Consider the following 21,285-nt stretch of genomic DNA (forward strand, 5'->3'; position numbering starts at 1 on the left):
AAAAAGATGTTATGTCAATGTTGTTTTAAAGCAGGACGAGGCCTATTTGTTCGACCCCAAAGCCAAGACAGAGCAATGCCTGCCGCGCAGTTCGTTCGGTGAAAGAATGTACTGTCTGTGCTTGGTTCCTGCCCCTGGCCACTAGCAGGGATCAGCCTCGACACTGGAAAGGCAACAGCAGCCCAGGCAGGGAGTCGAGCCTGGGTGTTCTTGCCTCCTGCTAAACCACTCAACAGACACACTTTTGGTCAAAACTAGTAAACTTTATTTAAAGTTCAAAAAATAAAATAACAGACAAAAGGCAGCTTTCGCTTTGTTCTTCCCGAGGATCAGATGTGACGACCCAGAGCTGGACCTACCCCTAAGAAGTGAAAATACCCTTTATCCCCAGTCAAGCCACAGCGAGAAGGATGTTTGATTTGGGGACAGGCCTGGGGTAGTGGGGCAGGAAGGAGACCACCACAGAGGGTGAGTGGGTTCTGAGATAGCACAAGTAGAGAACAAAACAAAAGCCCCAGCGGAAGTGGGCCTGGAGCCTCAACAGGGGACGGTCACAAGGAGCTATGTACAAGGGAGCCAGACTGGGGCTGTACCCCACAGGGGAGCAGAGCAGCAGGGTACCTCGAGGCCGCCCTCCACCTAGCCAGGTGCCGCTGCGCACAGCTCACCCTCAGTTCTCGTCATCACTGTCATCCGGGCTGATGGCTGGACTAGTGAGGCTATAGGTAGGGCTGGTGGGCGAGTAGCCGGGGGAGGTGGGCGAGTAAGTAGAGCCTTTGGGGGAGGTGGGGGAGTAGGTGGGGCTGGTGGGTGAGTACTTGGGGGAGGTGGGGGAGTAGGTGGGGCTGGTGGGTGAATACTTGGGGGAGGTTGGGGTGTAGACAGGAGAGGTTGGTGAGTAAGTAGGCGATGTGGGTGAGTATTTCGGGGTGGTGGGTGAGTAGGTAGGGCTGGTAGGTGAGTACTTGGGGGAGGTGGGTGAATATTTGGGGCTGGTAGGTGAGTACTTGGGGGAGGTGGGGGTGTACTCTGGTGAGCTGGGGCTATAGGAAGGACTGGTTGGGGTGTACTTTGGTGAAGTCGGGCTGTAGCTGGGCGAGCTGGGGCTGTAGCTGGGCGAGCTGGGGGTGTAGGTGGGAGACTGTGGTGTGTATCGCGGGCTTGAAGGAGAGTAGCTTGGCGAGGTTGGGGAGTAGCTGGGTGAAGTTGGAGAGTAGCTTGGAGAGGTTGGGCTGTAGTTGGGGCTTGTTGGTGTGTAGTTGGGACTAGTAGGTGAGTAACTTGGTGACGTTGGGCTATAGCTGGGTGACGTCGGGGTGTAATTGGGACTGGTTGGAGAATAGTTAGGACTAGTGGGTGAGTAACTTGGAGAAGTTGGAGAGTAGCTTGGCGATGTTGGTGAATAGCTTGGAGATGTCGGTGAGTAGCTGGGCGAAGTGGGCGAGTAGCTGGGCGAGGTGGGCGAGTAGCTGGGCGAGGTGGGCGAGTAACTGGGCGAGGTGGGAGAGTAGCTGGGCGAGGTGGGAGAGTAGCTAGGTGATGTGGGAGAGTAGCTGGGGGAAGTGGGCGAGTAGCTGGGAGACGTGGGTGAATAGCTGGGAGACGTGGGTGAGTAGCTGGGAGAAGTGGGTGAGTAGCTGGGTGACGTGGGGCTGTAGTTGGGGCTGGTTGGAGAGTAGGATGGAGAAGTAGGGGAGTAGGAAGGGGAAGTGGGGGAGTAAGAGGGACTCTGGGGTGTGTAGCCTCCAGGGGAGCGGGGCTCATAGGCAGGTGATGTCGGGGAGTAGCTGGGAGACATGGCACCCCCTGTGGGAGAGAAGCAGAGAGGTGTTAAGTGATGAGAGATTCATCCAGAAGGCAAGACCAAGGAGAAAATGAACTTGGCCTTGACAGACAAGGACCACTCACCTGGTGAGGGGATATACGGGCTTGAGGGGCCTGGGGAGCCCGGGGAGCCTGGTGTGGGAGACCAGGCCGGGGAATAGCCAGGGCTGAACCCGCTGGCGTCTGAGGCAGCACTGGGAGAGAAGCCTGCTGCTCCCGGGGTCATCCCACTCCCTGCAAAGAGAGAGACGTTTGTTAAAACCAGAGCTGGAGCCCCACACCTTCCCAGAGCTCCATGGGCTCCAGCACCCCACATGGGAACCGCTCACGAGCCCAGCCCATCCACCCTCTGAACCACCCAGAGGGCTGTCTTTCCAGGCAGCCACTCACCAACACTGGGGGACCAGGCGCCGTAGGCTGGGGTTGCACCCTGGTTCCAGGGTGTCATGGCTGGAGAAATTCCTCCCATGGGACTGGGGGCCGAGCCGAAGAACATGCCGGTGGCTGCAGAGAGGCACGTGGTGACTCGTGAAGAAGAACACCCGGGGCCTGGCTGCCCTCCCACCCAAGGCCTCCCCGCTCCCACCTCCACCTCGCAGACCCTCATACTCACGTCCGGCAGCCCCCAGGCCGGGGATATTGGTGGGGATCTCCATGCCGTACTTGCACTTCTCTGCATCGAGCAGGAGGTCAAAACAGCCGGTGCCAGCCGGAGCCAGCTGGCCCAGCATGATGTTCTCGGACACCCCCTTCATGGGGTCACTCTCTCCGTGCGCAGCTGCTTCCATGAGCACGTCCACCTAAACCTCGGAAGAGGGGGCACGCTGTCACACCCCACCCCCCACGTCCCACCCAACAGAGGAAAAACCGCACCAAGGCCCATCACTCAGCCAAGGAGGCCCTCCTCCCACAGCCAGCCCTCCTCCCCACCTACTCAGCACGTCTCTCGTACCGTTTCCTCAAAGGAGCACTTCATGAGAGGTCCAGTGTCCTGGCGGTTGACTCCGTGGCGAGTGATGGCCATCAAGTGGCCACGACAGGTCATGGTGTCACACAGGAGAGCCAAGTGCCGGTAATTGACGTAGGAGCCGTCGAAGGAGATGACGTGGTACAGCTCCCGCTCCAGGGCCTTCCGTACGGCCTCAATGCCCAGCACCTGGCGTGCAGATGCAGGGGAAGCCTCAAGACCCGGTAACTCTGCTCCCCGCCCACTGCTACCAGCACCCAGATCCAGTCAGGAGTCCATGAAGCCCAAATGCAAAAGTGGATTCAGCCATGAAACAACCAGATCAGAGAAATGCCCTGAAGGGCGGGCATGGACCACAACCACTGCCCGAGACCCAGGGGGTCCAGAAGTCGGCGGGGTACCGGCTCGCAGGGCTCACCGTGAAGATCTCCACGATGTCGTTGGATGTGGTGCGCACAGGGTCCACATCCTTCTCACTCAGCACGCGCATCAGGCTCACGCCGTCCGTCTCCAGGATCCACTCCTGCAGGGCCTTGAACTCCCCGTCCTCTGTGATGATGATCTTCTTCTTGTTGTCGGTCTGCGGCAAGTGCATGTACACCTGGCAAGGGGCAGAGCAAGCTCAGGCTGGGCGGGTGGCGGTGGGAGGAGGGTGCAGGGGTGGACGCGCAGTGGGCATGGCCGGCTGACCTTGCTGATCTGCTCTATGCCCTGCAGGGTCATGTCCGTCAGCATGTTGGACTCGATGCAGCGCAGGAAGACGTCGTCGTCCATCTTGTCCACCACCTCTTCCTCCTGCAGCAGAAGCGAGTCAGGCCTCTGAGAATCCTCCGCCTCCCCTGGCCTCACCCCGGACCACAGCCTGAGCTACAGAGCTGGGCTTGGCCCAGACCTACCTGCTTCCTTCCAATAAGGTTACTTTCTAACATGTTTTTACCATGGTGTTTAAAGGAACCTCAGAGAAGACAGCCACACTCCTCCAGCCTGACACCATTCCCACCCTCTGGGCACTCCCAGGGCGGGAACCAAGCACATGGCGCCTCCACTCTCGTCCTGGTCCTTGTCGCACACCCGCCACCCACCCACCAATGCCTTGACGCGTGACCCCACGGAACAGAGGTGTATAGTCCTCGCTCAAGACGTATCCACGTGTTAGCCACTCTCTGCCAGTTCATAGGAAGCTCTGAGCTTTTATTATTAAAAGCGCCAGGCATCCACATCTGCCCAACAATGTTTCAGGAGCCATGCCCAGGAGTGAAGTCACCGGTCGAGCATTTTCCTGGGTCTCGTTAGAGGCACTGTTACCCCACCTTCCCAAGGATGCAGCCGTTCCTACTGTCTGACCTGCCCTCGGGGAGGAGACAGCCAGGTGACCGGGCTACGGGGACACCCCCACATCAACACCAGCTGTTTATCCATGTGCCACTATTTCACATTTGATAGATTTTTTGCTGCTGGAACTTTTGAAAATCATTGTGAGCCACCCTCCATCTCCACTTCAGATGGTGTGGCTGGCACTCAGTGCTGCCTTCATTTTAATTTCCATGGTCAGGAACCAGATTTAATGGTTTTCTGTGTCTGACACAAAGTTTCTGCCTGGGTCCCCTTTACCTCTTGCATCTTGTTTTCATCACTGTTCATGATGCGGATCCGGAGCACCAGCTTCTCTGCGTTATCATCGTTAAAGATGCAATTCAAGTCGTCACCGAAACCTGAGGAGAGTGAGCGAGGCAGACGGCAGCTGCAGGGCTACGGCCATTTGCGGTGCCCACAGTGCTCCCCAGCGGGCTTTCGTTTGGCTTCCCCCTCCTCACAGAACCCTTCCAGAAGGAGGGTGGGGAAAGCAGGAGGAGGAAAAGGCAGCGCAGAAGGGACCTGGAAAAGAGGTGCCCTGGCGAAGTAGAACCAGTGCCTGGAGGTTGGTGGGTATGGGCGGCAGGTCTGGGATGAGAGCGCAGGGACAGGATGGGGAGCGAGGGGAGCCCGGGCAGGACTTCCTGGCCTCACCAGCGTTGATCTTTTCGGCAATCTGCTCCATGGTCAGCTTCCGGTCAGTCATGTGCTTCCGGTCCAGCTCCACCCGCAAAAGCCAGGGGGAGATTCGGGCCACATCAAAGTCAGGCATCTCATAGTAGACATTCACCCACTCCTGATCCTCGGCCACCACTGTGCTCTGGGGGTTGGGGTCATAGTAGATGGCCGTGTTGGCGGTCACCTTCCTCAATGTTGTGTGTTCCAAGCGGCACAGAATATCCTGGGGGAAAGAGGGATTCTTGACATTCAGGTGGCTCCGAAGGCCTCTTCAAACCCCTCTGGAGAGGGAATTCCAAACCCTCATTGAAAGGAAGGGGTCCCCTCCTCCTCCCACCCAGAAACCCATTACCCAAGTCCCACCTTGGCTCTCTCCGCATCTCGAGCAGACTGGCCCAGTAGGAAGACGGTAAGTGAGGGGGTCTTTGGCTTCTTGGAAATGTTGATGAGCTCCTTAAGTCGGGGCACACCCAGAGTCACGTTCTTGGCCGACACACCAGCATAGTGGAAGGTGTTCAAGGTCATCTGGGTGGCAGGTTCTCCGAGGGACTGTGCAGCCAGAGCTCCCACCATTTCCCCCGGATGGGCCTGGGGATGATGGGGAGAAAGAAGAGCTGCTCTCAGAAGAGCAAATCCGCCTGCCTACCCCCAGCCCACCACCCCCAGTGAACAAGAATGAGGTGCTGTCAGGGCTGGACAGAAGCATTTGAAAAAGGGAGAGACTTAAAGTTCAGAGTCTTATTTGATCATCCCCTTCCTCAGACAGCATTTCCATTTACACATACCATTCAGTGCCCAGTGGGCTGCACACCCAGGAAAAGGGACTATGCCATCTAAAACCTTCATTTTTATCAAGTGAATATTTACCTCACAATTAGCATGCAGTGCTTATCAAAACTGTGAGGTAAATATTCACTTGATAACAGTCTTTTAATCACATACCACAAATGATAATCTTTTAATTGGAATCATATAGTATGTAGCCTTTTCAAACAGGCTTTCTTCCTTAGTAATACTATTCTTTAAGGTTGATCACAGTCTTTTTCCGGCTTGACAACTCACTACTTTTTCACAAAATAATACGCTCTTGTCTTGTTTATCCTTCATCAATGGATGCACATTTAGGTTGTTTCCATTGCTTGGCTACTATGAATAAACTGCTGTGAACACCTGCAACAGGTTTTTGTGTGGACACATGCTTCTTGGGGTTGCTCCTAGGAATAAAATTGCTGGGTCAGATGGTAACTCTATGTTTAAACTCTAGAGAAACTGCCAGACTGTTTTCCAAAGCAGTTGCAACGCCCCTCCAGAAATGTGCAAGAGCTGCGATTTCTCCCCCACCCTCACCAACACTTGTCACTTTTTCTTTCAGTCATCCTACGGACATGAAGTGGAATCTCACTGTGGCTCTCAGTTGCATTTCCCTGATGACTGATCATGTTGAGCATCTTTTATGCATTTACCTCTTGAAGGCTCAGCAGCTATCTCTGCAACATGGAACTAACAACACTAACAACCCCCTCCTCTCTGAGGGTCGTCTTAAGACTCCTGAGAAATACAGAAATAAAGCCCCCAACACAGGACCTGGTTCACAGCAGTGTCTCAATGAAGGAGAACTCTATCAGGCAGCTGTGGGCAGAGGTGGGAGGTTCTCACAGCCCAGAGAAGTCAACAGGTCAAAAGAGAGAATTGAGGCTGGGGTGAGGAGTACAGGACTCACAATGGCTTGGTTGAACTTGGACTCGATCTCTCCAAGCAGCCAGTCGAAAGCCTCTCCACTGAGCCGGAACTCCTCGGCCATGCGGCGAGAACACAGCGTGGACCGCAGGTGGATGTTAAAGAGCAAGGTGGCGTTCTCCTGGGCCTGCCGGCTCAGGGGGTCGTCCCCATTCACAATCACCAGCTTCTTGCTCAACTCCTTGACGCCTGGGGGCCAAGCAAGAGATAAAGAGCTTGTAGACCAGGATTTGCCAGCAGAGCCTGGCCTGGTGGCTCCATGGCAGCTACTCACCCTCTACCACCTTGATGGGGTGCAGGTCAGAGGGAAGGCGAGGGTTGATGTGGAAGATCTTCTGAGCGTTCCAGATCATGCGCAGAAGGTTGCAGGGGAGGACAACCTAGGGCAGGAGGGCAGGGAGGCAGGACCCCAAGTCAGGGCCAGCTGTGCAGGGCCAGCCCCTCTCCAGCCCAGCCCTTCGTGCCCACACACACCTTGCTGTCGCCAGTTGGGAAGATGACTCTGAGCACCTCCCGGTCCTCACGCATCCGCTCAAATTCTCGTTCTAGCTCATTCTGAATGTGTGCGTTGCTCAGCACATCCTTCACTAGGTCTTCCTGCAGGGTGCGCCGCAGGGCCCTCTCATTGGTGTAATCAAAGCGGAACCTGCAGGTGGCAGGGGTGGAGTCAGGGTGAAGATCCCAGCCAGAACAGGGTGTGACTCCTCCTATGGGCCAGGCTGTGAAGAATCTTGGGAGGGAAATGAGATCCAGAGCCAAGGCCCTCTAGCAGCCCTGAGCTTGTGCCTGCCCTCTGGGCTTGCTCTGCACCAACACCAGGCCCCAAAGTCTCAGCTCTCTGTCCACCCTCTCCCATCACGTGGCTGCTGCCACAGAGGTGGGGAAGCAGCATAATAAGGTTAAGGGTTCACTGCAAGATACCGTCCAGGTGATCTCACCTTGGGGGGCTTCGGGGGGAGACAGGGACTCCTACAACCCTGGCCCTGAGCCCCAGGGGCAACAACCACCCGCCAGCCGCCTCCTCACTTCTTCTCAAAAGCCTTGTTGGAAGGCTTGAGGGTGGCCAGATTCTGGAACTCGACACTCTCGCCCGCCAGGCCATCCTCGCCATAGCGCAGCTGCACCACCTGATTGATGGAGTTGCGCACGGTGGCGTCGTACTTCACCATCACCGACTCCATGGACTTTATCAGCCGCCGCTGGATGTACCCTGGGAGCAGAGAATCAACTGAGGGGCCCGGAGCAAGAACAGGAGCCTCTCTACCTTAGGAAGAGTGCTGCTGGCCACTCTGGTGCTCAAGGGAGCCAGCTGGTGGCCCCTCAGGAAAAGCCATGCCCACCACCACCAGATGAAACCAGGGCCCAGTAGAGACCCCGAGGAACCATCCCCACGTGACTGGTCAGGAGCAGAGAGCCTCAGGCTCCATCCTCATGACATGGAATGCCACAGTGCAGCCAGGTCTGCCTGACTCTTAACCTTCAGTCTCTGGTCTGTCCAGAGAGGCCAAAATGACTTCCCTGGAGACTGAAGACTTCAACCTGAGAACCCCACTCAAACCCCCAAGGCTTTCTCTGCCTGGGCTTCTCTCTGGGACTGGCTGGTGGTTGGGGCCTCACCAGTCTCAGCAGTCTTGACAGCTGTGTCGATCAGCCCCTCACGGCCCCCCATGGCATGGAAGAAGAACTCGGTGGGCGTGAGGCCGGCCAGGTAGGAGTTCTCCACAAAGCCTCGGCTCTCAGGCCCATAGTCATCTTTGATGAAGTGAGGCAGGGTCCGGTGCTTGAATCCAAATGGGATCCGCTTGCCCTCCACGTTCTGCTGCCCGACGACAGCAATGACCTGGGGAACAGAAAAGCTGGGCTGCATCCCCTCCCTCGAGTTTCTCAGTGCACCCCCCTAGCAGGACACCCCTCCTTTCCTCCTCCCACCTCCAAGGGACCTTCTCCTGGAAAAAAAAGGCTCCCCACCTGGGAGATGTTGATCTTGGAACCTTTGGCCCCAGACACGACCATAGACTTAAAGTTGTTGTATTCAGACAGTGATTTCTGGGCGGAGGAGCCGGTCTTGTCTCGGGCATCGTTGAGAATGCGGTTCACCTGGTTCTCAAATGTCTGCCGCAGGGTGTTCCCTGGCGTGGGCTCCAGCTCATTGTTATGTGCCTTCTCAATGACCTGGTGCAAAGTAGGAGGCACAACTCTCAGGGGGACATTGACCTCTGCTGGTCCCTTTCACTCCTCCTCAGTTCAAAGCCACTGGGAGGCCCTGGTTCAGTCTCTACCCAGCATCTGCTCTCACCTCTATTACATCCTGCTTGGCCTTCTTAATAGTGTTCTGAATGTCTTGGTAAGTCTTAGAATCAGCGATGGAGTCCCCAATGCCAATGGTATGACCTGGAAATGAGGAGAAGCATCAGCAACACCTTCTTTGGGTTCCCAAGAAACATGAGACGGACTCACAGCCAAGAGCATAGATGGAGGGAACCAAAGCCAAGGAGGAAAGAGAAGGGGAGGGGAGAAGAGCAGTCAGCAGTGAGAGAGACAGGATTTGTAGACAGAACTTGGTGGAGCCCTAGACTTACCTTCAATGAGGAGCCAGTTGTTGATGACAGTCTGAATGTTGGAGTAGAAGAGGCGAGTGATGTCGTGACCCATCTCAAGGTAAGAGATGTGGACCAGGGAGCCGGCCGACGTGCCCAGAGACTTCTTACACAAGATGCCCATGATCAGCTCGCCATTCTCCACCACCACCTGCAGAGAGAGCACTGCTCATGGCCCCTGCTGGTGCTCCCGGGTCTGAAGCCCTGCCCGTTGCATCAGGAAGCCAGGCCCCACCTTAGTATCCCCGGGAGAGATGTGCTTGTAAGGGCCGCTGTCCTCATCATCGGGGTGGGTGCTATGGGTGCGGATACAGTTGATGTGGCCGGGTATGATGAGGGAGAAGATCTGCTTCCCCGTCCACAGGGGCCGGGGCTTCAGGATGGCTGGCTGTGGGACCTTCCCATCCCACGTGGACAAGAACATCAGGAGGTTCATCACCTCCCCCTGGGAGGAAAATAATAAGAGAGACACAAGTCAGAACTGCAGGCATCCACACTTGTGAATGCCAGGGGAGGCCTCCCTGCCAAAGGGGGAAAGCCAGATTTTAGAGGCAAAAAGTGGCAAAGAAGTCTCTGCCAAACTTTCACTGAAAAAATTCACTGTGATAGCTCAAAATTTCAGTCTTTTCTTTAAACAGTAACTACAAACTACTTTTAATAATTAGAAAATAAAGACAAAAGAAAAAGAAATAGAATTTTAACAAAGTCTTATTTCTCTCTTTGCCTTTACTTTCCAGAGGATATCTGAAATTACACAACATTTTAAGAAACTAAACATGGAGCTAAGGCCATGTACTGTTTTCGGCCTTGATCTTTGCTAAGCCCGTTCCCTTCCACTGTCTCACATACAGGTCTGCTGCTGCTGCTGCTAAGTCGCTTCAGTCATGTCTGACTCTGTGCGACCCCACAGACAGCAGCCCACCAGGCTCCCCGGTTACTGGGATTCTCCAGGCAAGAACAGTGGAGTGGGTTGCCATTTCCTTCTCCAATGCATGAAAGTGAAAAGTGAAAGTGAAGTCACTCAGTCGTGTCCGACTCTTAGTGATCCCATGGACTGCAGCCTACCAAGCTCCTCCATCCATGGGATTTTCCAGGCAAGAGTACGGGAGTGGGGTGCCATTGCTGTGCTGGGCCCTGCCCACCCAGGTCAGGTTCTCCCCGCCTCCACCTGTCCCAGATCACACACCCGCTCCAGGAAGACATCCCTCTTGGTAAATTTGCGCACTGCAGTCAATGTGTCCTGCACAATGCCCATGACCGGACGATTGCTCTGGGGGGTGACAATCATGCGTGGCACCATGGCCAGCTCCTGGATCTCAGCCCGCGTCTCCAGGGACTGCGGCAGGTGTAAGTTCATCTCATCCCCGTCGAAGTCAGCATTGTATGGAGTTGTCACGCTACAGTGAAAGAGGAGGGTGAGTCGGGGAGACACTCCAGTGAAACCCAGGGAGCAGCCCAGACCCACCACCTCACTCAGCAGGCAGACGGACCTAAGATTCAAGCGAAAAGTGGACCAGGGCAGGATGCGAACCCGATGACCCATCATGGACATTTTGTGCAAAGTTGGCTGCCGGTTGAAGATAACAATGTCCCCATCACACATGTGCCGTTCCACCTAGGGAGGTGAGAGGCGGGAGAAACCTCAGTCAAGGAGGAGTGCTAAGAGTGAAGTCACAGTGGCCTGAGATGCTCGAGACAGGCGCGCTGTGGTGTCATTTCACTTAAAATGCTCACTAAGCACCTGCTCTGGGCCAGGTCCTAGGCCAGATTCCAGGTTATCAGAGAAAACGAAGACACAGTACTCAAACCTCAGGGAAGTCTGCTGGGGGACAAAACCTCAAGGTGCTCTGACCATGAAACCTTTTGCTCCAGGCACCCCCCCCCACCCCCGCCAATCTCCCGTTCCTGCCATGTGTCCCTCACACTACCCGTGGGTTTTTGTGACCCCCACCCCCACTGCCAACGCCAGCAGCTGGCAGCTACAAGCTTGCCTGGGACAGCAGGAGCCTTTCTGAAAGACAGACTCTAATAAAACAGGACAGCCTCAGCTGGCCCGTTCCAGCCGGACCCCCAGCCTGTTACGTGCCTTGTAGCCAGTCTGCAGGTGAAGGTCACTGGGCTTGGGGTGGAAACGCAGGTCAATGCGATCACCGTTGTCCCGGATGATGTACTTGGCTCCCGGGTACTGGCTGTTCCCCCTGCGCACTAGTTCCTGAAGTCTAAGGAGAGAGGTGGAATGAATAAATCACTCTCCAAAAAGCCCTGCCGTTACTCCTCCCCCAAGGCCACAAGTGGCACTTGAATGTCTCAACTTCAAAGCTCTCTCAAAGTTGGGAGAGCACCGCTGTCTTCCTGGCCCCTCCAGGCAGGGCTTCTGAACTGGGCACACCTGTCAATGTTGAAGGGGGTGACGATCTCCGCAAAGGTCATGTTGGCGGCAATGGAGCGTGGCACGCCGACCTGGTCAATGGAGAGGTTGGGGTCGGGGGTGATGACAGTGCGGGCTGAGAAGTCCACACGCTTGCCCATCAGGTTCCCACGCACACGGCCTTCCTTCCCCTTCAATCGCTGCTTCAGGGACTTGAGGGGACGCCCAGACTTCTGCATGGCCTGTGAGGAGACAAAGGGCGGGGGGCACCCCAGCAGTCAGCACTGGCCCCCACCCTGGGCCCCTCCCCTTTCTCCCAGCCTCCAGGCTCGGGGACCCTGCTGACTCACACGAGGCAAGCCAGGCAGCTCATTGTCCACCATGGTGGCCACGTGGAACTGGAGGAGCTTCACGTCCTCAGCGATGACATGGGCAGCTGCGCCGTTCTGCTCATTGCGCCGAAGCTGATTGTTGATCTTGACAATGTCGGCCAGTTTGTGGGTCAGGTCGTCCTAAGGCAGAGGTCAGCACTGTCACCGTCCAGCCACCCTGCACGTGCCAGCATACAGCGTCTCTCACCCCTGCCCCCTACCACCACCCTGGGTGGCAGCTCTGGGCTCTCGGCTCACAGATCCAGAGAACCTTGATGGGCTTTAACCTCCTTAAGGGGCTCACTAAAGGTCATACAGCCAGCAAGTGGCAGGTGTCTTCAGGCCAGGATGATCTGTCTGGCACCCCGCACACCTTCCCCACCCCACTCCCACACACACCTTTGCCCAGATACCCAGCCTAGCTATGAAGGCAGGCCCCACAGCTGCTGACCTGGTTGCGGGCAGAGCCCTGCATCACGACAGCGGGCCGCACGGAGAGCGGGGGCACGGGCAGCACGGTGACAATCATCCACTCAGGCCGGGCGTAGCGCGGCTCCATGCCCAGGACAAAGCACTCCTCGTCGGAGATGCGCTTGAAGATCTCATGCACCCGCTCGGGGCTCAACAGGATCTTCTTCTCTTGAGAGTCCTCATTGACATGCTTCCATTCTGCATATAGCTCCAGGCCGGAGCGCCGGATCCGGGGCTGGTACCGACCGCAGCCACCGTGGCCCTACCAATGGGACAGAGAGGCCATCAGAGCCCAGAGGGTGGGTTTGCCAGCCCGTCGCTCTTCTGTGACCTTCAGGTCCTGCCGCTTCTGCTGCCTTCTCCCTTTTCCCCCTCCAAGACCACCCTGCACCTCGCCTGCCCCCAACAGTCTGGGCAGCCCCAGCTACCTTTTCTTTGGTCAAATCTTCATCGCCCTCAGGCTGCTCCACACCAAACTTGTTGTCCATCTCCTCCCCGCCCTCGCAGATGTTTTTCCCCTTGCAGAGGTCATAGACATGTGTGAGCCGCTTCTTGGGCTGCCCCTTGGACTTAGCCAAGATGTCCTTGATTTTCGGGTTGTTCTGGGAACAGAGCAGACAGAGTGGGGTCAGTTGGGGCCTCTCCCCTGCCTCCCTACCACCCCGCAGCAACCCTTCCCCCTGGCCAGAGCCTGTCTCCCACTCACAGAGTCCACAAGCAACTTGGAGCAGAAGAAGCAGACACAGCGCAAAACTTTCATAGTCTTGACCAGGAAGCCAACGTGGAACACAGGCTTGGCCAGCTCAATGTGACCAAAGTGGCCAGGACACTCTGTCATGTTTCCTGTGGGAAAACACACGCGCCATGTTCCTTCCAGCACTCACCTCAGAGACCAGGTCTCTGGGCTTCCCCGCTCAGCCCCAGTTCTCTGCGAGGCAAGCCTCTCCCTCCCTCCAGGGTCCACGCCAGACGCCCCGCCGCTCACCTGCACAGGTTTGGCAGCGGCCCGTCCTCTCAATCACCCCCTGCCTCGGATCCATCAGCCCCCCGAGCTTGGGGCGGCCTCCCTCGGTCGTCTCTGGGTATTTGATGCCGCCCTCTGTCACAGACATTCGCTTCTGTGGAAAAGAAAGGCCAATACTAAACTGAATCCCTACTTTTCAGATTTCATGGCTGGTGAACTCTATACCGAGGCCTCAAAGGACCCTCAACTACTTACAAAAGAGCTGAGCAGGTTTAGCTTGGACTGAGAAGACTGGGAGGTCAGTGTGTGTGATATTTGATTCTGAAAATGCCAAAGTCAAATACCACAAGTCAGAAGCTCATTCCAGCCACCTTCTGAGTGGGACAGGGCATGCAGACCAGTGTGTGGGCAGCTCTGAGCTCCACCCACACTATTCATTCCTCTGGGTTGAATTCTAGGCCACTGTCATCCATAGAATTTAACCGCAAAAGGGGGAAAGAAAAGGGAAAAAATCAATGCCTTGTTTGTTTCCCAAAGCTGAAACCAAGGCCAGAATTGGGGTCCCTGGCAGGAACTTTCCCATATGACCACCCACACCTTGACAGCCCAGGTATGCTGCCCCAAGACATGCCTTGTCAACTCTAACCTCACCTCCTAAAGTTAGGCACTCTTTGCCTATATCCTTGTCACCTCCTCTTTCTCAAGGGCTTGGGCCAGCCTGAACCCCTTCTACATTCAGACATTTTAGGATAAGACAGAAGGAGGGGGCGCTAGAGCAAAGAGTTGGTGAAAACTGTCTGGAGCACAGAAAATTTTCAGAGTGAACTCTGGAGCCTCAAGAGATGGCTTGAGGGTTTTGGCCCTTGGTGAGAATCCTGGGGAAGGTACAGCCAGGACTCAATGGGACCAATTCAGCGGAGGAATGGGAGAGAAGGCAGAGCTCGGAAACAGGTACAACTTGAGAAGAGACTTCGGCTCTGAGCTGTTCAAGGAAACCCATGGCAACTTTTCACACACTGAAAACCAGAAACTTTACAATTGGTTAAGCTTTGGTCCACTAAACTTCCACAGAGAAGAACTCAGAAGAATGTAATAAAAGCTTCTAGTCTGAGTGTCAACTTCATGCCAGGCACTAAACATACCTAATGTACCGTGGCTGTCTAACCCCAACCACGAACCTGCTGTTAGTGAATTCCTGCTCTTTGCCATGAGCAACCTGAGGCTATAAAGCGACTGCCCAAGGCCTCAATCTCAAGGAGCCGGCAGGAGTCGAATCCGGCTCTCTGATTCCAGACCTGCTCATCAGCCTACGGTACCACAGCGGAAACAGGCAGTTAGACTCCAGGACACCCAGAGCACGACTCACCACAGCCAAGACAACCTAAACGCTCACCAACGGATGAATGGCTAAAGATGATGTGATACGTATATACAACGGAATATTACTAAGTTATGAAAAATGAAATAATGCCACTTGCAGTAACATGAACAGACCTAAAGATAATCATATCAAGTGAAGTCAGTCAAACACAGAAAGACAAATACCATATGATATCACTCATACGTGGAATCTAAAATATGATACAGGGACTTCCCTGGTAGTCCAGTGGTTAAGAATTCACCTTCCAATGCAGGGATCACGGGTTCGATCCCTGGTTGGGAAGCTAAGATCCCACATGCTGCTGGGCAACTAAGCCCGTGCACGGCAACAAAGACCAAAAAGTAATAATTGAAAAAATAAAAGACTCAGCTCAGGCACTGCTTCTTCCGGAAAGCCTTTACACAGCCTCCCCAGGGAGAACGGTGCCCCTCCCTTGCTTCCACACCCCTCCGTCACTGCACATCTCATAACACAATGAAGTTATCTGTCGGGGTTTGTCTTCCTCATAGACTCTAAGCCTCTCTTGGGCAGGTAGCTTTCCTCTATTCTCCTGGATCATGTGAAACTGAGCTAAACTGCTTAGGACCTTCCACTGCAGGGAAGTGCCCTCAAAGACCTTGAAAGAGAAAGGCTGTTCCCTTACAGTTAAACCAATGATCCTCTCATAAGGAATCTGATTAGCCACTGCTGGGTAGTGGTCTACAGATCCAGGGCTAGGAGGTTCTGAACATCCACAATGCTCATCCAGATGACCTGATGAAACCTCAAGGAGACAGGTCCTGTGCTGACGAAATTCACGAAGCCAGATGCCATCAGCTGCATCGTGTCTCATGAGACACACAACAGAAGAGTTTGCTTGCCTTGAATGAAACACAGCGAAGCAGGAGCTGGCCTGAATCTGGCTGCCAGAGGTCACTAGAGACAGACCTAAAGGAAATCACACTCAAGGCTTTTCACGTCCCTCTGCTCCAAGTCCACGCTCACCAAACCAGCCACCTTCTCAAGACTCCCTCTGCTTCCAGACATTGAGAGTGGACCAGGGGCTGTCCTGGATATACCTAAGTTATATTTTGGATTACACACAAAAGACTTCAGCCCCCAATCCTTCATCTATCGGTTCGCACTGCCCATATGGTAAAGGTTTGACTTCCAAGGGCTCAACACTTCTGCTCCAACTACAATAGATTTCTCAAAATTCCTTTCCTTCACATGCTCTCCTTTCCAGCAAACTTATTCTCAAGGCCCAGTTCAAATGTCACCTCTTTAGAGAGCATTCTCAACTCTTCCTAGCCTTATCTACACCCCAGCAAAGTTCTCAGCCCAACGTTAATTACTTGCTTACACATCTGTCTCTCCCACTGGACTGTAATCCTTGAGGGCAAGGATCATGTTTCATTTGTTTAGTAAAGGAACCAGCACAGGGTAGGGGCTCAGTGAACACTTGCTGCATGGGATTTTCCAGGCAAGAGTACTGGAGTGGGTTGCCATTTCCTTCTCCAGGGGATGTTCCTGACCCAGGGATTGAACCCGGGTCTCCTGCATTGCAGGCAGACGCTTTACCCTCTGAGCCACCAGGGAAGCCCTTCGCGACAACAGCCCACACCTTACCCACACCTTCCTCAAACAGAAAAGACGACTGATGTGTCTTACAGTCAGCCTAAGGGCCCTCTCTATTTCAACACATACACTACTGTCAAGAAGTCTGGAAAACATTTTACCTTTAATACTATCTGTGCCCCAAGAGGCTTCTCCAGGCCTAAGTGGAACTTTGTTATTCCCTCTAACACGAAGCATGATATAAATGGCAAGCCGGTAAGCCTTGCAGACCAAAATCAAGTCTTGCAAAAGCCTACGTACCAGAGATGATGCCTGTGAAATTTTGTGAACAGCCTTCCATGCTTTTCAAAAAATGCAAATATATTCCCATTCTTCCACAAACGGAGCCTCATTGTGCATACTGTTGAGAAAGCTTTTCCTTTTTCCAGATTCCTAAACTTTAGCCGTTCACAATGCCCTTACTGCCTCACTACCTCTCACAGCCAAGAGATCCACTTGTTAAATACCCAGATCCAAACAACCTAGTAACGATTTACATGAGCAGCTTAATAGCCCTTTGAAAAAACAATACACAAAAACTGAGACAAATTTTAATGTATTAAAATAACATTTTTATTTATAAAATAACAAATTTTATGTTATTGGTTTTATGTGGTTATCCAGAATAACCACAATTACTTATGACACCTGTTGCACACCACGCTTCTCAAATCTTAAAATCAGATACCACGATTATCTCTGGTTCCACACTGATTCTTGCCCAGTATTTCCCAACTGCTAAAACCCCAGCTTCACAGATATGACGTCATCGAAAGGGATCTGGCGCCATCTAATGCTGAAAGGGAGAAGGCAATGGCAAGCCACTCCAGTACTCTTGCCTGGAAAACCCCATGGATAGAGGAGCCTGGTATGCTGTAGTCCGTGGGGTCGCTAAGAGTCGGACATGACTGAGGGACTTCACTTTCACTTTTCACTTTCATGCACTGGAGGAGGAAATGGCAACCCACTCCAGTGTTCTTGCCTGGAGAATCCCAGGGACAGAGGAGCCTGGTAGGCTGCCATCTATGGGGTCGCACAGAGTCAAACACGACTGAAGTGACTTAGCAGCAATGCTGAAAAGAAAGCTCCCCAATCAAGTGGTTCCCAAGGCGACAGGCAGATGAGCTCTGCTTCTCCTGAAAATTTAAAAATCTCCCACTGGATCCCTGTGGGTGCTGCAGTGCCTCAGGAGTTTGCAAATAGGGAGTCAGGGGACTTAACCTATTAAGAGAGTCTTATTCTATTATAATAAACCCTGTTTTGTTAAACAGAATTCCTAGTAGCAAATACTTACGTGACTTATAATTTCAAACAGTATCATTTACAATGTGCAGTAAAACTCCTTCTATGTGTATTTTTATGTACCTGTCCAACTATTCGTTAACCCATTTATTCCAGTAACTTTTACTACATGTCTATTATGTGCCAGGCACTATTTGAGATGCTGGAGGAAGAGAGGGGAATAACAAAGTTCTACATGAAATTTACATTCTATTCAGGAAGTAAGAAACAAAAAAAACTAATCCTTTCAAGTACTGACTAGCTATGAAGGAGAATAAAGTCAAGACTGGGGGTTAGAGAATGCAAAAAGATGCTACTTAAATAGGGTGGTTGGGGAACAGCGGCTAAGGATAGGACATCTGAGCAGAAAACATACTGACACAAAGGAACAGACTCGCAGAGGTCTGAGCAATGCTTTTCTAAGCAGTAGGAACAGTGAATAATAAAATCCCTGAGGCAGGAATGAGCTCCTAGTTCTGGATCAACCAGCAGGTCAGGGACGTTAAAGAGCAAAAAGGAGATTGGGAATGAGATGGAGAGGTCAGCAGGGGTCAGAAAGCACAGGACCTCACAGAACAGAGTAAGGAGTCTGGATCCTTTGAAGAGAATTCCATGCAGGGGAGAGATACGATGAAAAGATCTCTCTAGCTGCTCTGCAAACTCTAAGAGAAACAACTAGGGTCTGGGACTACCGTGGCACCCCATGGGAAAGACGATGGTGAGGTGAACCATGGTGGCTGAGCCAGTCACAAATGACTGGATTCCACCCCATTTTAAAAGGCAGAACCAACAGACTGGCGGACAGACTGAGCAGAGGCTGGGAGAAAGGGAAGAGTCAAAAAGATGGCTTTGGGGTTAAGGGCGGGAGCCACTGGATGCACTGTGGAGCCCTCCCTTGCTTGCTGAACCAGGAGAGACATTAATAGTCTTTTCTTTAAGGATAAACTTATACAAGTGCAGCCCTGGGCCAAATAATATGCATATTAAACAATCCACACTGTCAGACTGTCCTCCAAGAAGGTTATACACCAATCTATCCCTACCAAAAATTGTGTAAGCATGCCTATTTCCCAGTGCTTTTGTCAACAGGGAAAAATAGGGTAAGAAAAAAAAGTTTGTGTTTAATTTGCATATTTTTTATTAGTAAGTTGAATATTTCTATTGGCCATTTGTAGTATTTCTACGCACTGCCTATTCGTAACCTTGATCCTTTTATCTAGATTTGTGCCTTCCTGATTTCTAAGTGTTCCTTATACATTAAGGAACCTAACCTTGTCCGTCACGTTGCAAATACGGTTTCCCAATCTGTTTTTCAGCTGTTCATGGTGTCGCTGACAAACAGAAGTGGCTCTTATTTTTAAGTTTGCCTTGTTCTTCTTTGTAGATAAAATGCTTAGCTGGGTGCCTATCACATAACAGGCACTCAATAAAATTTACCCATAATTCACTCATTCCTCAGTTTCCCCCTGGTATCAGCCCCCAAAAGCTGTCTATCCTTTTTGAGTGCTTTATAGTTTTGGTTTTTAGACATCAACCTCACTCCATCTGGAATTTATTCTGTGTGGTCTGAGTTCAGGACATTCTAATTCCTGGCACAGCTTTCCTATAGCTGAGCCCCCCTGCCTCTAGCAAAATTGTCTCCATCCACAGAGCTATTCAATTCCATTCTTTCCAGCTCACTGGCTTCCTCCAGTTCATTCCACAAAGGAGTCTGATTCACCCATAGCCCTCCCTCCTACCTGGTTCCTCCTGCTTCCACTCTTAGTTTTCCTCCCCAGTCAGTTCTTCATAGAACAATCAAACTAGTCATTGTTTTTTAAATGTAAATTTGATATCACTCTCCTGCTTATAAATTCTCCAATAGCTTCCTATTGAAAACAGAATGAAATCTGGATTCCTCACCATGATTTACAATATCCCACCTGGCCTGCCCCACCTCATGTGTCTCCAGCAATGGTTCAGTAACACTCTCCTTCTCACCACTAAACCCCAGCCACCCTGGTCACTTTTCAGCTTCCAGGGCACACCCTCCCTCAGGCCCTTTGCACTTACTCTTTCTTCTGCCTGAAAAGCTCTTGTCCAAGAACCTGTGGTCTAGGAGACTGGCTGCTTCTCATTATTCGGGTAATGTCATCTCGGGCCTTTCCAGACCCTGACACCACCCCATCTAAAGAAGCCTCACTTCATTTACTATCCATCGCGTAACACCGTTTCACTTTACTCAAGGCATTTGCCCTTAACAGAATTATCTTGTTCATTTACTCGTGTTTATTGTCTGTCTTCCCTGCCCCTTCTCAAAGAAAGTGCTCTAGATTCTAGAAGATAGGGTCCTCGTCTTTTTCCGTTCTGTATCCCCAGCGTCTGTTCTGCCTACTACGTAGCAGCTACTCAGTTAACATTTGTAACAGGGGGAGGGAAAAATATTGGGGGCTCGACTTCTCATCCAAACTTGTAAAGGCCTCTTAGCATTCGTGTCATCTCATTTAAGGTTGGTGACTGCGGGGTGGAGCCTATCACCCCCCTTCTCTCCCTCCTGCTCACCCTCCAGCCCCTCCTGTTGCCAGGCCCCCAGCTCGGACACAGCACTAAACTTGCTGACCCCCTAGGAAAATTTAACTCTGGCTAGCCGAGGCTGGACCCAGCACTGCCTTGGCGCCCCTAAGCCATCCGGTCCCCTTGGGCAGGAGAAAGGCCAAGTTTCCACGGCTATCGTCAAGCCCCGCCCGCGATGCGGGAGGGAGGAGCAGTGGGAGGGCAGAGCCGCTTACCAGTTCATCCGGACTGAGGACTCCGAACTGCACTCTCTTGATGGTGCGCAGCGGGCATGCGCTGTCCCCGGAGGGGGGGCCACCCCCGTGCATCGCGGAGGCAGGCGCGCTGCGCAGGCGCAAACCTCAGTACAAAAAGCCTGCGCCGCCTCCACCTAGGCGCTCAGACCCCGTCCGGGCGGCCGCTGGGAAGGACCTCCCCGAGTTGGGAGGAAAAAGCCGGAGGAGGGAAAGGTGGGGGAGGGAAGGAGGCGGGGAAACGAAAAGGGGTGAAAGGAGCTCCCCTCCGCCTTTGCGGAGATTTTTCCGTCTCTCAAAAAGAAAAAAAAGAGGAAGGGAAAGGAAAAGGTTTCGGGGGAAGAAGAAGAAAAAGGGAAACGAATAAATAAGTAACCGGGCTCCTGAACGGCAGAGGTTACGGCAGTTTGTCTCTCCCCCTTCCGGGAGCCGCCTTCTTCTCCAACCGTCCCGGCCGCGCTCTCGGCGCTTCTGAGGAGAGAACTGGCCGAATGACGCCTTTTATAGATTCGCCCCAGCTTCCCCCGCCCCTTCCTTTCCCGCCCTCCTTTGCGCTACGGGGCCGCCTGCGCCGGCGTGCACGGGGCGCGCGCTCGAGTCGGTTTCGTCGCTTCTCAGCTCACTGGCTGGGTGACTTTTTGAAACGACGATGGGGAAGGGAACTTTTTTACCCCACCGCCTCCCTTCGTTACTCCCTCCAGCACCGAGGTTTAAGGTTTACAGATTCGAGGATAAATATAGGCCAGTTTTATTCTAGTTTGGCTTGCGGTTTCATCTTTCGCTAAAGTTTCTTATTAATATAATCCCCCACGCTGGAAAATGGTCTGTTCTGAGAATCGGTAATGAAGGAGGCGGGGCCCGTCGGATCCTCCCAAGTGGCTTCCCGGAGTGGGGGAGTGCAGGGGCCATTC

At 53.1% G+C, this 21,285-nt stretch overlaps 1 protein-coding gene across 1 annotated transcript; it reads right to left on the reverse strand.

Annotated features, from left to right (window-relative positions):
- Positions 1 to 242: 242 nt before the first annotated feature.
- On the reverse strand, positions 243 to 20,848 carry POLR2A (RNA polymerase II subunit A). Its single transcript, XM_040243487.1, has 29 exons — positions 20,357 to 20,848; positions 13,352 to 13,484; positions 13,073 to 13,209; positions 12,795 to 12,968; positions 12,347 to 12,628; positions 11,875 to 12,036; positions 11,546 to 11,766; positions 11,243 to 11,375; positions 10,647 to 10,771; positions 10,343 to 10,553; positions 9,392 to 9,601; positions 9,139 to 9,307; positions 8,856 to 8,950; positions 8,528 to 8,731; positions 8,177 to 8,399; positions 7,586 to 7,769; positions 7,034 to 7,205; positions 6,834 to 6,939; positions 6,543 to 6,748; positions 5,186 to 5,410; positions 4,799 to 5,045; positions 4,403 to 4,503; positions 3,482 to 3,586; positions 3,210 to 3,392; positions 2,777 to 2,980; positions 2,438 to 2,624; positions 2,215 to 2,328; positions 1,909 to 2,058; positions 243 to 1,806 (listed from the first exon to the last, which is right to left on the reverse strand). Exons 1-29 carry the CDS (start codon positions 20,447 to 20,449, stop codon positions 671 to 673), a joined length of 5,892 nt encoding a protein of 1,963 aa, XP_040099421.1. The 5' UTR covers positions 20,450 to 20,848; the 3' UTR covers positions 243 to 670.
- Between the last annotated feature and the right edge of the window lie 437 nt (positions 20,849 to 21,285).

The sequence above is a fragment of the Oryx dammah genome, unplaced genomic scaffold (assembly GCF_014754425.2).
Source record: "Oryx dammah isolate SB20612 unplaced genomic scaffold, SCBI_Odam_1.1 HiC_scaffold_8, whole genome shotgun sequence".
Lineage (NCBI taxonomy): Eukaryota > Metazoa > Chordata > Mammalia > Artiodactyla > Bovidae > Oryx > Oryx dammah.

What these genes read in the sequence shown, in the direction of transcription:
- POLR2A (XM_040243487.1), bottom strand. Translation starts at nt 20,449, where the DNA reads ATGCACGGGGGTGGCCCCCCCTCCGGGGACAGCGCATGCCCGCTGCGC. An exon ending in TCCTCAGTCCGGATGAACTG is followed by an intron (nt 13,485 to 20,356) that starts GTAAGCGGCTCT and finishes TCTTTTCCACAG; the next exon opens with AAGCGAATGTCTGTGACAGA. An exon ending in AACAAGGCTTTTGAGAAGAA is followed by an intron (nt 7,206 to 7,585) that starts GTGAGGAGGCGG and finishes TGCCACCTGCAG; the next exon opens with GTTCCGCTTTGATTACACCA.